The following is a 15,570-nucleotide window of genomic DNA, read 5'->3' as shown; positions in this document are numbered from 1 at the left end:
TCAACAGGAGAGGCTGGCATACCAGTTTGTTCCTGTTCTGCTAGGTTCAGCTTTACTGGCATACTCCACTGACTTGCCTTGGTCAATTCCAAAATCATCTGATAAAACTTACAACTTCTTTATGAGACACTTGTTTGAATGGAGGATCTAGCTGTAGTGAAATTAGTGTTGTGGATTTAAGTAATGTGCACAGCAAACTCAAAGGTTCTGAAATTGGCACATTTTGACTGAAGAAATACCTTCATGGAGAAATCGTCAGCTTAATTATGAAGATAATTACCAGAGAACTTTTTAGTTACTTCAAAGTGATTTTTTTTTTTTATGTGCTTTTCAGAGAGAGGTCTTTTCCATTATATCACGAAGACTTCAGTTGGGGGCCTGATCTGTCCTGGATGTTAGAAAAAGGATGTTTCTGTGGGGCAGAGTGGATAGGATAGTTTATCCTGTCTAGTTTTAATGCCTTTGAAGAAATGTTGAGCTGTAGGACAGAGAAACTACCAATTTGCTTGTCAGTACTGTGGTTTCTTTCTGGGATTGTTGTTTATGTGTTATTATTTTTTAAAATGCTTAATTACATAAGGACTTGACTGGATTGTAATACAGTAGATGACCAACAATAGTAGCTATAATAAAAGTGCTCTTACAACATGTGCTGTAGATAAACACTTTTGCTTAGGGGTAAAAACTGATTTAAAAGAAAATTGCTTGGATTCCCATTCACTGAAGAATACCTCTGGGGATTGAGAAGGGGGAGAGAATGTACATGAAAACTATTGTTCAGATGGAACTTGGAGAACATACTTGACTGCTAGCAAAAACTGTTCAACCTTTAAAAAAAAAAAAGACAAAACTCAAGAGGAAAATCCTTACTGTTTGTTTTTTTTCTCTCAATTTTGCAGCTGATTGCAATGCTGTTCTTAAAGCTCTACAGCCCATTTTTCAGGAGCAGGGAATGACAGAAACAGTTTATAACTGGGAAGACCATGGTTATTTAGCAACCTACATCCAAAAAAATGGCAGGTGAGTGGATTTTCTTTTTCTTCCTATAGATTGTCCCCTTTGTCCTTTCGTACAGATACTTATTTCTCCCTGTATTGATCTCCTTCTGGGGTATCAGCAGGGCAGACTTTTTTTTTACCAGCCTTGCTATGACCTGACTACAATAAAGCAGAATACTGTTGGTAGCCTTGTCTGTCATCTTGCAGTTTGAATATCAGAACAGTTGAATAGGTCAGTCTGGTCAGTAACATTTTATGATGTCTTGGTCACAGGGCCAGGCCTTCCAGATGCAGGACAGCTCAAGTCAGTTAAATGTATTTATAATCCTGACAACTGAGTATGTCTAAATACATCAAAGTCTAACATTAGCATGTGAATAACAAACTTTCTGCTTCTGTCTTGCATGCACTTCTAAGCGCTTTATTATATGGTTCAAATTCTCAAGCAGCTATTGAAGTAACTAACAGCAAGAGAAGGGTGGTTGGTGTCATTCGTGATACTCATAAGCAAATCTGCTGGGGTAAACTGGTAAGGAAAACCACATTCACTTCCTGAAGCTGCTTTACAATGTCAGGGTTAGTCAATTATGGTATACATTTATCTGGCCTGTTTATTGGTAACTACCATAATTATGCTGCACTTCACTTATTCCCAGTTAATCAATTACTTGTTCTTGATGTCCATTGTGGCAATTGCTGCTTTTGTTCTTTTTTAAACCTTAGTTTAGTGTTCTTCAGGATTGGAGTTAAGCTTTAATTTTCTGGCTGCCTTCTCCTGGGTGTCCTGTTAAATAGTTCATTTTGCCACACTCCTAATGTGTGAGAATTGCCTGAGGATGTTAAAATTCTTTTTGTAATGAAAGATATAACAGGTATCTCTAGAGGGGAAAATCAGATCCTAGGTGAATGTGTTGCCTACTGGAATTTGTCTGTTTATTGTGTGTGAACATACTTGTATGTACAGCTCTACATAGTTTTTGTATGAATGGTAGTGTAGACCAGCTACACTGGTAAACTTGTGGCCTGACTTAGAGTAGCAAGCTGACATGAGTCTAGTCCTATGTTTATATCTTTCCTAGTCATGTTCCGTGAATTTCTTGTTCTGTTTCAGTTAGCTTTTCAAATGTGGTGCTGGCTTTTTCTGATCAAAATTATATGTCTTTATATTTTTGTCCAGAAAAGCCTGTTTGTTTTTTGTATAGTCTTTCTTACTCTGTTTTTAGTTATGTGTTATTTTATATTCTTCCTGAATAACTTGATCAAGATTCCAGTTCATGGAATTGTAGAATGGTTTGGGTTGGAAGGGACCTTGAAGATCATTAGTTCCAGCCCTGCTACCATGGGCAGAGACACCTTCCACTAGATCAGGTAGCTCAAAGCCCCGTCCAACCTGCTCTGGAACACTTCCTGGGATGGGGCATCCACAGCTTCTCTGGAACACATTGCCCAGAGTCTCAACACCCCTGCAGGGGAAAAATCTACCCTCTTTGAAGTCAGTCCTCCTTGTCCTATAGCTAAAAGGCCTTGCAAAAAGTCCCTCTTCAGGCTTCTTGTAGGCCCCCTTTAGGCACTGGAAGGCTGCTAGAAGGTCTCCTTGGAGCCTTCTCTTCTCTAGGCTGAATATCCAGTTCTGAATAACCTTTTCTTTCTGAGGACAGTGAAAAGATAGCCAAGTTGATAACTTGCTACTCTGCGGTCCTGGTGCTATCCTTCCTCTGTATTGGTTTAAGCTTATTTAGTATCCTTGATACTACCTGTTTAGGAGAACACAAACTCTGAACAATTCGAAGGTTCATCTTTTCATCTAAAAGTAAAAAGGACTTAGATTTAAAGGTTGATTTTCTTTGATTACATAGCCTCATTTTGCTTTCCTGTATTTCTTCAAGTTTGAAAGTGTCATGATGTGACTTCTCTAACTTTCCTCTCTGCAGTCTCGTTGGATCATTCCTCCCAAGACAGCCCCTTCTAAAGGAGCCGTTTCCAGAGTTAAATTACCTGTCTTTTGACATGTTCCAAGAACTTGCAATAGAAGACTGCTTTCTAGTGTAACTTTGCCAGAAGATAACTGGTGTCTAGAAGCATCTCTGAGTAAGGTCCTCAAACTTTTAGAATTTAGAAGTATCTAATCTGATTTTTCAGTTGACAGCATAGTAAGAAAATACTTGTTGCTACAAATTCCACTGTTTCAAGTACTAGAGTATAATACTAATGAATGTTTGGAAGGGGAAAAGAAAATGTAAGCATTGACCTCTCTGTGTAGGAGAGGTGGGAAGGAATTCATGGGTAAGACAAACCTTTTCACTGCTGACAGAAGAAAATTGGTCTGGTTGCCAGTTTCCATGGTTTCCCTTGGTATATTCATTGCCATCTGAACTCCAGTGCAGACTGTATTTATCTTCCCTGGAAATTACTTACTTGTAGCTAAACAACTTGCTGTTTGCAGCAGTGTCAGTTGAAGTACTTTTCTGTGCTTTGCCAGCCCCATTGAACTCTTAAATTGGGGAACAGTACCATCTGTGGGAGAGCTTTGAGTTCTGGGACTCAACAGTTTTGTTTACTTGAGTTTTCAAATTTCTTAAACTGCATATACTGTGAGGTAGCATTAAACAGCATATTTCTGTGAACTGAAACTACATCAGCTGACTAACTGAAACAAATAAGGGTGTGACCACTTAAACCAATAGACGGACAGTTATACCCCTGTAAAACAAACGAGCATTTAATGAGTGGTAAGAATGAACTGGTCATACAGAGGATTTGGTACTAACTAAATACTTTTTATTTTAATACTGGCAATTTTATGTCTGCATTTAGGCAATAAAAAAAAAAAGCCAAGTATCTGACACAATTAGGAAGAAATTAGCCAGGGCATGCAGACTTTACCTCTTCCTTCCCTGCAAAACAGTATACTTCTGGAAGTGGAGTAGCTTGTAGTAAAAAGCAAAAAAAAATAAATAAATAAAAAATAAAATTGTGATATTGGGTGGGTACATCACAAGTAGTTTCCTATAAGGATGGCTGGGTGCTACTGGGCACAAGTTCCCCAGGATGAAAGATGCATGAGTTGGTGCTGTATGTGAGTAGGGGTTTTATGAGTATGCCCATACAAACACACTTTTTTTTTTTAACCAGCAAAAGGTGACTGAGCCATTGCAATGTAAAGAGGCCCAGCTGATGAACAGCTGGGTGGTAACCCTAAGTAAAAGTTTTATACGATATGGTATGTTGCTAAACAGTGTCTACACTCCAAAGTCTGCAGAGATGATCCCTGTAGCCTGCAGGGTGTCCAGTGCTAGAGATTGTTGATTTGTGGGAACTGCTGTTGGTGAAACTCTTTGACAAAGATACTGTGTGAACAGCCTGGTGGAGGACTGCGGTGGTTAAACGAATTGGAGCTGATCTGGGGATTAAGCCATGCTTTCCTGTTGTCATTACCAAAGCAACAGATCCCCATTCTCCTTTGTCTAAAGCTAAGCAAGCAAAAGTCAGGTGGCAACTCTACCTGGTCCATTTACTTCGCGATTTACTATTACAAAAGGACCTAATTGAGGGAAGCTGAGATGAAAGCATTTACTAATGGTGTTGTCAACACAAGGCTGTAGACCTGGGCAGGAAATGGCTCACTCAGCCACTTGCAGCCCTGTCTGTAGTGGGGGTAGGTGTGTGGATACACTCCTCTGCTTTGCCAGCCCCCTGGCCCAAATGCTGGTTGAGGAACTGTAGCACATGGAAAGGAGCGATCATCTCTTGAGTTTCAGGGCTCTGGCAGTCTTGTTTTCCTGAGCTGTGTATTTTCAGATCACTTCAGAATGTTTTCAGGGTCACCATTAGCAGCATGCTTTTACTGAAGTGTTAGTCTAGCTTAGACTGGACAGTTAAATGTTAGGAATGTGGTCTTTCTCATATACATTAAATGAGATAGTTTGTAGAGAGTCATAGGGCCCAGTATATCTTAACAGATTAAAAATTAAATAAATTATGGATAAGGATAAAATTATTGAAGTTAATCTCTGAAAATTGATTATCTTCTCAACTAATACTGTATTTTAATGGCGTCACTGCTTGTGAGGAAGTACTTTAACGTTACATACTGTGTACAGCTACCAGGGTTGTTCTTGCCCTTCGTGCATCTATGTTCCTTCTCTTGACCCACAAAACCTTAAATTTCTACAGTGAGACTGTATTTTAGGAAAGCTTTGACCTCTCAGGTACACACAGTCATTTTTAGCTTCTGTCAGAGTTCTTGTTTGGAGAAGTGTAATCCTACTGGTGTGTGGCTTCACTGTTCGTAACAGTGTAAGGCTTATGCAGTTTGAAGTTAATTTATATGTTGCTGAGATGATGGTGAATGTTGAACCCACTCATCTCTCCCTTCATGGTGTTAATTTTTTTTGTGTTAGTCTTTTGCTAACCATTCTATATACTAGTCAACATATTGTAAAGGAGCAGGGTGAACATTCCTTAACTGTTTCAGGCTGAAATGTTTTAACTTATTGATGGAGTTACCCCAAGTGTGAAAATAAGTGAAGAGAGATGGGAAGCAGTTGCTGGGAATAAGCAACAGTTTAGAACTGTGGTAACTTCTATAGGTTTAATTTTCTTTTTTGTAAAAAAAGAACAGGAATAATGGTGTAGTGAAAAAGTGGTTGCTTAATTCCTTAAGGTCCCTTAAGTACTCTAAGATGAACAGAATTTAAAAAATATGCTTTATGGAAACAATGTCGTGACAGTCTTTATTTTGGGATTTCTGCTATAAGCAGGTTTTCATTTCCTCCGTCATTGAATAATTTGACAGATGCTTTTATTGGCAAGCTGTTTCAAATACACAAACTATTCTGTAGTGATTCAAAGTTAGTCTGTCACCAGATAAAAGCTTTAATGGGTGAAGCGGGGTTTGTAGGTACCTGTCTGTATCCAGTTTTATCCTCTGGGTGTGGTGCAGAGAATCCTTTTTCAAATATCTATATGGCTTTATAATGTGTATCCTATCTTAGTTGCTTGTACTGAGGAGTACAATACATTTTTGGCTCAATGTGTTGGACCTCCCTGCTTCTGGTCCTTGAGAAAGGTTTTGAATGAGTATCCTCTTGTTTAAAAGACTTAATTTTTGATTTGTGCTATTGGGATTTATTTGTCAACATCTGATGTTCCCTGTTCTTCAGGCAGCAAGATGCAGCACTCAGCAGAATTGTTTCTGTAGTTGAGGCCTCTTGCATACAAGCACAAAAAGCTTGAGTACTCATCTACAGGATGTTACTGCACCTGCATACCGGTTAAAAGCAGGGCCATGTGTGTGGGGGCTGCTTCTCACATGCATGTTCTATTGTGTGTGGAGAAGATGCTTCCTCACTGAGCTTTGCTTCTCCTTTTATGAAAGTGCATGTAAGCACGCACCAAAGCTGTGGCAGGTGTTTTATTTTGAAAAATGGGAATTAAGGTTTTCAGTAAGACAAGATGCAGGAGGGGAGGCTTGTGAAGAAAAGTTCATTTTTCACAGATTCCTCCTCATTTGGTTTGTAAGGTAATCATTGTTATATTTTCATAGGTAGAAAATGGAAACTATTATCATGGTTCTTAAAAACCCTCCTCCGAATATTAAGAGCTGCTGCTGCTGCAAACCTGTATTCACATGCATTCTACCAAGCAGACAAATGTAAAGAAACAACAGCCAGCATAGCCTTTGTTCTTTGCTGATTGAGACTGTGTCTTTTGTGAGTTCCACCTTGGGCCTGCTGCTACTGCCTTAATGCTGCTAGACTGGTTGCTTTTCTGAATGTACACTTGTACTGTTCACTGTATGTTTAAATCTTTACTGGCATTTTAGCTTATTTTGGGTGTTCATTTCCTACCAGGTGACTTCTAACAAAGTTATAACCAACCTGGATCTATATTGGCTTCTTAAAAAACCTTGAATGACATTCAAAATTCTTGACCACAAATTGAAACCTGAGTGTCAACCAGACACTATAACTTTCTTTTTTTGTCCCACAGCACTGCTCCGGCCAGGTGCCTGCCTTTCCTCTCTCTCCCCGCTGCCCCAGGTGTCAGGACCCTGCTATTCTAGTAGAGTTCATTTGATGAAATGAGTGATGGTTCTGCAGTGTTACTGTCTCAGTATTATAATACTATCATATCACTTCCATGTTTAAAGGTGTATGGCTGTGCTTTTCAGAGCAACCCTCCTCTCTGCTTCTTGCCTCCCACCCAAAAAAAGACCTCAGAGCAAAGGAAGTATTTCATACTGTCACAGGGGAAGTGAAGACAATGTCAGCTGTCAAATCTTATGACAGCTATGTGATTCTTGCAGGAAAAGAATTTGAAAGAAGTCATGGGACAGTCTGCCTGTTTGAATCAGTAGCAACTCCTAGAATATGGGAATAAACTGAAAGGTTTTGTAACTGCATATATTTCTGGTACTGCTGGATTATGGAGAGCTTAACACTGCTGTCTTGTGAACTGCAAATACTCATTTTGGTCTGGAGTGGGTCTATGGACTTCATGAGAAATGTCCCTTTTCACTGTGGATGGTTGTGTCCAAAACCTCCTGGAGTGACCAGTGCTTCCATCTAGTGAGTTCTGCTCTTTTGTCTTTCTCATTTAAAAAAAAAAAAAAAAAAGTAAAACACCACCTGTCTCCTGGAGTCTTGCGATAAAACTGTTCTTATGCTTATGCCTGACTCTTCACACACACACACCGCTTCTGTTAGGTACATTACAAAATAAACCTATGCTGACATGAAAATCATACCACTCCCAGGATTCTGTTTGTATCTCTAGAGCTGTCCTTTGCAGTAGCCATTGCCTCTGTACTGAGTACCAGGAGACTGTAGGAGAAGCATTTAACTAATTTGAGTCCCTTTGGTTCAAGGGGTTGTAAGTTTTTAAACACTTCTCTCTGAAGCCCTGTAGAGACTTGGGGGTGGGAAGGAGGAGTGTGTGTCCTGCACTCCTTTTTATTGCTTAACAGTCTCACTTGTGTCCCCGTACTGATGAGAACATCAGCTTAAGCTTTAAGGTGTTGTGGTCACTGTGCAAAGTGTGAAGTGGCTCACCTATCAAAAGTACTGAACAATGCCAATCACCAGTGAGTGGGACACCATTCTAAAACATGGGGGTAGACACTACATGCCAAAGGTCTGAACAGTTTCTTCAGCTTTGGTCTTGGTGGGAGTAGAGTAGAATGAGCTTCTTGGTACTTACTAAACACAAGTAAAAAGCTGCTTTGGAAATGTCTTGAATACTGAAAAGACTTGATCTTTTAAGTAGATCGTAAACCCAGTCTCTTAAGTGGTAGCAAGGAAAATAAACGAAGCCAAAACTACCCCTACTACTGAAGAGAAAAGCATCTGTGCACTCCTTTACTATTTTCTGTTCATTGCCTCATCAGGGTAAAATAGTGTATTTTATCTGCTGCAGGAGTAACTTCCTGCTGTGTGGGGAATACCTGCTGTAAGCATGTTCTGTGATTTCACTTACTGGCCATCAGAGTACAGAGGCTTTCTGGTCCCTGACACTTGCCAGGAGGGCACCTAGTGGGCAACGGCTGGGGTGGAGGGAGGGTCACTGAAACATTTTTGACAATCTGTAGGTATTTGGGAGCCAGAAACGCAGTGGGTGTGTGCGTGCCTGTTGTATAGAAACGTTCTGCCTTCTGGAGGCAAGACCTGTGTGTAAAGGCTTCAAGGAAAGCCTGAGACTTCCCAGGCTCATCTTTAAGAGAAGTGGGTGACACTCTGGTTTCTCTCAGCTATAAACACATCACAGCAATAAATAACTACCATCCAAAGCCACAAGAGTGTTTTTATTCTTGAATCACTTTGGTCAGTTTCACTTGATCATTTCACAGTTACCAAAAAAAAAATTACAATTTTCAGATGACACAGAATAGTCAGGACATTCTCTCTGACTGCAGGTAGAGGTTTTTCTGGCCAAGGCTCCTACCACTACAGGGGAGGTGATGTTTGTATTGAGGCTGACGGTTTAGGAAAGGAGCTGTGGAAGGCACAGAAAGTGCTGGGAATGGTGGGGAGATGAGAGTTCACCTGAAGTTTTTATCTCAGGAAGAGTTGGTTTCTATTTTGCCGTTGAGGCTGAGTGTGGTGGTAAGAGCAGACAAGCAAAGAAAGGAGAACTGCATGTACAACTTTACCTGGGGTTTGACTGTGGTGTATTAATGAACGTCTATCCTTAAATACCTTTCTTTCTTTTGTTTGGCTGTTCCTGTTACTATCTCCTCCTCTGCTCTCTTTTTTTCAGTGTTTGCTTCCCCTCTGTTCTTCAGGTAATTGCCTTGTAGCCTTTCTGTGTCTTTTTGTCTTCTCACCTCCTTAGTATGGAAAGGATATTGCCTCTGCTGCTCTGGTTTTATTTTCTTAGGTCCTTCTCCATAGTCATCATCTCTTGTGGTGTTTGTTGCAAGTTCTTGAAGGTCATCTATTTGTCCACTGAACACCTAGGTGGTGAAGCCTTGCTTTTTGGTCTGTAAATGCTCCTGTAATAAATACGATGTGCAGTAGGAGTTTGTCTATCTTGCATCTGTATTCATTAATGAGAGTTTGCTGTTGTGATTTCTTTTGTCGGTCAAAGCTGTGGTTTGCTCCAGGACACTTGCTGTGTCTGACCAAATATTTTTTATTCATCTTTGAGTGTGAACGCTGTCTCTCTTAATAGTTGCTCTAAAGTTAATAAGGCCCAACAAAACCAGCAAACCCAAACAAACAAACAAAAAAAACCCCAAGAAGTGAGAAGGAAGATACAGGGGAAGTGTCCAGTGGTTTTCTTAGGGCTCAGTTTCAGTTGAAAAACAAACCCAACACAACCCATCTGCTCAAGCAGGCCTTCTTTAAAGAGCTGAGACTAGCAGGCAGGGTATTTTTGCCCTTGTACCATAGTTCTGGTTTAAACACCATGTTTCACTGCCTTGCTGCATGCTGATTTTTAGTTAGGTGGTGACTGGCATGCTCTGGCAACTTTGCTTGCTGCTTAGTGACTTGCAGAGGAAGACAAGCTGGCACTGCCAACAGTTATAGACAGCTGGGAAAGGAAACGTGAATTTAACAGAACTAATTTCAGACTTCCTTTCCTCCCTCACTCTGGTTTTTGTTAATAAAATTGTTATCACTGTCTCTGTGTTTTGTAGTTTTGCCAATTTGAGAATTTACCCTCATGGGTTAGTGTTGGTGGATCTGCAGAGCTACAATGATCATATGGACGGAAGAGAGGAAGTTGATCAGGTATGAGTGATGCTTATCGAACTGCATGGAGAGACCCTTCTGTTCAGGTCTATCAAACTATATCTTGGTAAAAGATTTTTAAAAATCAAGTTGGTTCAAACTTTGAATGCTCACAGATGAGTAGTACCACTTATTGTAGTTCCATATGCATGAGTGCACATGCACACTTAGGCACATCCTGGGCCTCATTCTTTGCTGTAAAATTTCTAAAGACATAGCAGCCTTGGTACCCAGGGCAGCGAGGGAGAAGTAATGCTCAACCTGCAACCTGGTGTATTGGTGTATGACTCTTCTTTCTCTAATCTGAGAGCTGGGAAGCCTCTAGACTCAAAACATCTTCCCCATGGAAAAAATAACTTCTTCCCCAATATGAAGGCTCCAGAAACTGGATATTGCAGGTGAATAGGCCACCGCTTTGGTGGGAGCGAAGCCTTATGGGGTCTCATGTTCCTGGAAGGCCTTGCGATGTTGTCCTGGAGGATAGCTGAATGCAGTGATGATAGCCATTATACTGCATGTGTTCTTGCTAGTAACAAGGCTGAGGAGAACATCTAGTTTATTCTTAGGCTTCTACTGTTACATTTCAAAGCCTTTCGGTGCTGGTGCTGCTTTTTTATTGCCTTCCAAGTAGCATAATTTAACAGATATTTTACATTAAATGATCACCTATAAATTCCACTTTTCTTGTTTGCTCTTTTTTTCAGCTTCTAAACAAAGTAGAAGAAAGAATGAAAGAATTGTTTCATGGTAATATAAAAAGGGTGAAACGGTAAGTTTGTACATACACATGCCATGTGTGGCTTGTCTGCAGGTTGTTAAAGATAAGCAAATTACGCTTTGCTGTGCTGCAGTGAGTAGCCTGGAATACAGATTTATGCATGTGTGTTTTTTTATTCTCACCAATATTTTAAAATGGTTTTATTGCAGATTTTAAGATAGTGTGAGGTTTGTCATTTTGTTAAGCTTCATCTTCGCTGCTGTTACCTTGGGCAAGGATTATTTCTTTAATTTGCTACAATGCTTGCGCAAGATGGTGGGAAAAAATGCAACCCAGGAAGCAAGAGCAGACTGCTCTGGAAGAGCTGGGGGGTCCAGGCTGGGAGGGGGATAGGCTGGGGCATGAACCATAGCCTCTGGGCCACATCACACACCTTGTGGACAAGGCAAGCAGGGCTGGTGATGGTGACCATGGTCAGCCACAGCCCTGTGACTGCCAGGCTGGGCAGTAGTACTGAAGGAGGGAGGCTTTGCAAGGCTTCTGTCATTTTGGTTGACTTAAATACAAGTTTATATATTGTATTAAACTGGTAGGGATGCTAGCTGTGGTTTGTTGCCTGCCGCTGAAACAGCATTCGTGCGGAGTTCCCCAGGGATCTGGAAGGATGTGGCTTACACTGGTGTTTTCCTGGCAGCTGTCTGGCAGTGACTGACATCTCAAAGCCAGGGAGCACTTGTTGCAGGCATGCGCTTGCTGGAAGGTGCAGCAAGTGCTTTAAAGAATATAGTCAGAAGTGGAAATGGTTTTAAAAAAATAAAAAGCAGTGTAAAATCAACAAGATTCAGTAAAGCCAAGGAACAAACTACAGAATGGGAAAACAGCTAAGTGCTATAGCAGAATGTAATCTGAAGGCTGTACACGATCACAAAGTGGCAGTGATTTGAGATGCAACGTTGTTTTGTGTGTTTAACAGTTGTGTGTAAAACAGATAATTATCTTGCTTTACTTCATCCTGGTAAAGCATTACTTGGTACACAGTGTGCAAATGTAGATAATATTTGTGTATGTGGGGGCAGAAGCTCTCTTTGGGGGTATTTTAATACTGAAATATGATATTGAGAGTTTGGAATCTCTATCATAGGAACTTATTCAAAATGGGTCAGGAAAAAGATTGCCTGAAGTGATCTAGATTAATTTTGTTATCTTAGTATAGGGAGATGAACCTTCTAGAACAGTGGGTCTGTCATGGATCTTGTTGAACGCCTCAACTATTTATTTGTGTTTAAATTTGCTTTGCATGCAAATTTGATTCTGGTGTTGGCTTCACACACGCAGCTCCGCTGGAATTACTACAGCTGGAGAACTTGTTCCTGCCTCTTTGTTTTCTTGACCTGGTGAATAGGTGCTCTTGCTCTCGCTCTCTGCTGCCATCTTGCGGCTTGCTGAGGTTAGAGTATTCCTGAAATACTCGCTGAGAATCACTAGCAGCAGCTTGTCTGCTCTGCCACACTCTCCTCTGGGGGGAAAAATAAAGCCTCCTTAACTCTCTGAAGCGTGTGGTAAATCTGATAAACGCCGTGCCTGCACATTTTGCTTAAAATGGAATGCAATCATTTTGATCATTCGCTGCCAATTCAAATATAGTTTGTCTTTACAGGTGAAATACTGATTTGAACGAAGATACTTCTATATTAAATTAAAAACAATAACCAAACAACAAAACCAAAACAATCTATGCAGATTCTTGAACCGCTTTTTAAAAAGTCATGCAAACTGTTAGGTGGTATCAAGGATTGTGCTTAAACACTGCAGGGTGACCTGGCTCCGTTTGAAACACTAATAGTTCACCTTTTGTGTTTGTGTATGTATTGAAAATATTTCTCAGTACAACTTCAGAAAGGTGAGTTCTACTGATCCCAAATAAATATGTCATTCTTAGCTGAGCTGAAGGTAGGAAGAGGTTTCGTCATGATTTTCTGTCTGCATTCTGCTTTTGTATTGTACCCATTTCTAGTTGTGAACAGATCCTTCTGTAGAGGCTGGTATGTTACGTAAATCCCCTCCCTTAGGGTATAGATTCATTCAGGCACATGCTGTAGAATAACCATGCATAAAGAATAACAATTTATTTCATCTGTGTCTTAGCAAGTCATGTATATTTAACATATGGCTGATTGGTTTCTTATATCTGAGTGTTAAACCTTGTGGGTTTCTTCAATAATATTTACAAGAGGGATCTGTTATGGTGAATCCACAGGATGTTCAGAAGGAACTTTTTTAAAAAAGAAAAATTCTCAATTGTTGTGTAACTTTTTTTCTTATGCCTTCTTTCTAGATTGCCAGCCATTTTGAGAGGAGGTGTCATTGATAGATACTGGCCCACAGCTGATGGGCGCCTGGTGGAGTACGACATAGATGAAGTTGTTTATGATGAAGATTCACCTTTTCAGAATATTAAAATTCTGCATTCAAAACAGTTTGGGAATATTCTTATCCTTAGCGGTGATGTTAGTAAGTATCATCTTATTTGGGAATCTTTTGTGTGAAACTGTTGGAAGTGTTTTCTATCTTGCTGTGGCGCAGTTTTAATAGATTACTAAGGGTCATGGTTCTGATGCTGGAAGCTGCATATATGTATGTACACATATACCTGTTCCTGTATATAAAGTATTTTAACCAGAAAGGCGGAGCAATATAAAATCTGGAGTACAAAAGAAGACTTCTTTTTTCCAAAGTTGTCATCTTTGTTGTGGAAAGTGACACAGGAAAATAGAAGTGTTCTCTAGCAGAGCTTACTCTGCTCCTTTCTTTCATATGAGCTTTTACCTGATTTTTGCAAGTCCAACCTCTTGAGGGCTTCACTTTGACAGTAAATGAGCTATTTTGTATTCAAAATGCAATGGAATTCTGAGGAAATACAAGTAGGTGCTGGCATGTGTGTGTGTGTGGATAATCGTGCTGCTCCTTTGATTCTCTAAGGGAATTACTTGCTTAGTGAGTTACAGGACAGCTGTATCTTAAACCATTTACGTGCTTTGTTTGTGAACATCTTTTGACAGTTGTCTTAAAATCATCAATTTAACTCACAAGTTAAAAGAATGACCCAACCTTTATGGGAGGGTCTTACATGTGGTACTCTGTGCTGCTGATCTGTGTATTTTTGGAAGTGAACTTGGGAGAAGGTAGGCTACTGTTCTTTTAAGCTGGATCAGAATGCTGTTTGCTAGAAAATCTAGGCATCAAGGAGTATGCTCTACAAAATCTCTCAGTACTTAGGTTGAAAAGTACTGACTGAGGTAATTGAGGGATGTTGCTGTCTAGAGATAGAATACCTAATTTTGGTCTAATGGCAGAGTAATTAAGAAATTTGACTGTAGCTTTTTGAGATCACCAGAAATACCTTTAACCATTCTGTTAGCTTCCTGCAACTGTCAGGAGGACTTCTGTGCAGATGGCTGCTGAAAAGTGTTGTTATTGAATTCATTAGCAAGGTTTTTTCTAATTCAGTTAAATTGTATTTGAAATCACCAATTTAGGTACTCCATACTTCTAGCCAGAAATCTTCATCAGTTTCATATGGAGATGAGGTTATATTTGAATGTTGTCACAATGTGCCTCGTAGAAAGGGAAGTATGCAGTTACATATTTTACCTTCCATCGTGTTTTAAAATACTACTTTGTAAGTGCACAACAGCAAAGTGACAGAAGCGAAGTGCTGATGGCCAGGCAGGATGATAGGATATGCCATGATGTGCTGCTTCACAGAGCTCTGCCCTTGCGGCTCGGATCTCTTATTACAGCTTAGGAATGTTACTGCCTGCCTTGAGGCTAATGGTGAACGGGTCAGCAGAAGGCATGATGCTTCAGGGCCCTTCAGCAGGGAGGTGTTAGCAGTCATACTTAGTTCGGTGTGGGAATCCACTGGGGTGCACCTGGGTTGCTCTTTTTAGTTGGGGTCCAGAGTGTGCTGTCAAAAACCTACTGCTTTGTCTTTTGCAGCATTAGTCTGAGGTAAAAACCCACTGAAGTATTAAGCGTGGATGTCAAATCATAAGTACTGACAGTTGTGCTCTACAACTTTGCTTCTCTTGAAATGCAGTACTTCCCAATGCTGAGGTTGCCGTTGCTGAGTTTGCATTGAGAACTAGAGAAATACTGTGTGGGATTCTGAGGAGGATCTCATTAGCTTTGGTAAATCACCAGCCTCCTGTTACCTGGACTGTCTCTGAGAGCTAGGTTGTTTCTGTAGATGCTTTTGCTTTGTATGTATTATATTATCTTTGGATTAATACCAACTGATGAGAAAAATTAAATATGTAATGTTTCTAGTCCGACTCTTTCTTCCATTCAGATCTGGCAGAGAGTGACCTGGCATATACTCAAGCCATAATGGGCAGTGGAAAGGAAGACTACACTGGGAAAGAAGTACTAATCCTAGGAGGTGGTGATGGAGGTATACTATATGAGATAGTCAAACTGAAGCCAAAGATGGTTACTATGGTAGAGATATCCTTTGAAAAATGATTGATTTTTCGTTTCAGCGCTCTTCAGCCTGTATTTCTGCTGTTTTCTTAGAATTGCGCACAATTAACTCAGGTTCTGATTTGCATGAAGACACGGG

The 15,570-nt window shown here is 40.2% G+C and overlaps 1 protein-coding gene across 1 annotated transcript in view; it reads left to right on the top strand.

Moving 5' to 3' along the window:
* Positions 1-15,570, top strand: part of SMS (spermine synthase) — a 51,029-nt gene that overhangs the window by 17,716 nt on the left and 17,743 nt on the right. Inside the window, exons 2-6 of the mRNA XM_080377591.1 lie at positions 900-1,020; positions 10,138-10,231; positions 10,936-11,000; positions 13,285-13,460; positions 15,301-15,457. Coding sequence (XP_080233717.1) covers positions 900-1,020; positions 10,138-10,231; positions 10,936-11,000; positions 13,285-13,460; positions 15,301-15,457 — 613 coding nt within the window. The remainder of the gene's footprint in view (positions 1-899; positions 1,021-10,137; positions 10,232-10,935; positions 11,001-13,284; positions 13,461-15,300; positions 15,458-15,570) is intronic.

Source organism: Falco punctatus, assembly GCF_963210335.1.
Source record: "Falco punctatus genome assembly, chromosome: 2".
Lineage (NCBI taxonomy): Eukaryota > Metazoa > Chordata > Aves > Falconiformes > Falconidae > Falco > Falco punctatus.
Note: the sequence above shows the minus strand (reverse complement) of the source record. Positions and strands in the feature narration are given on the sequence as shown.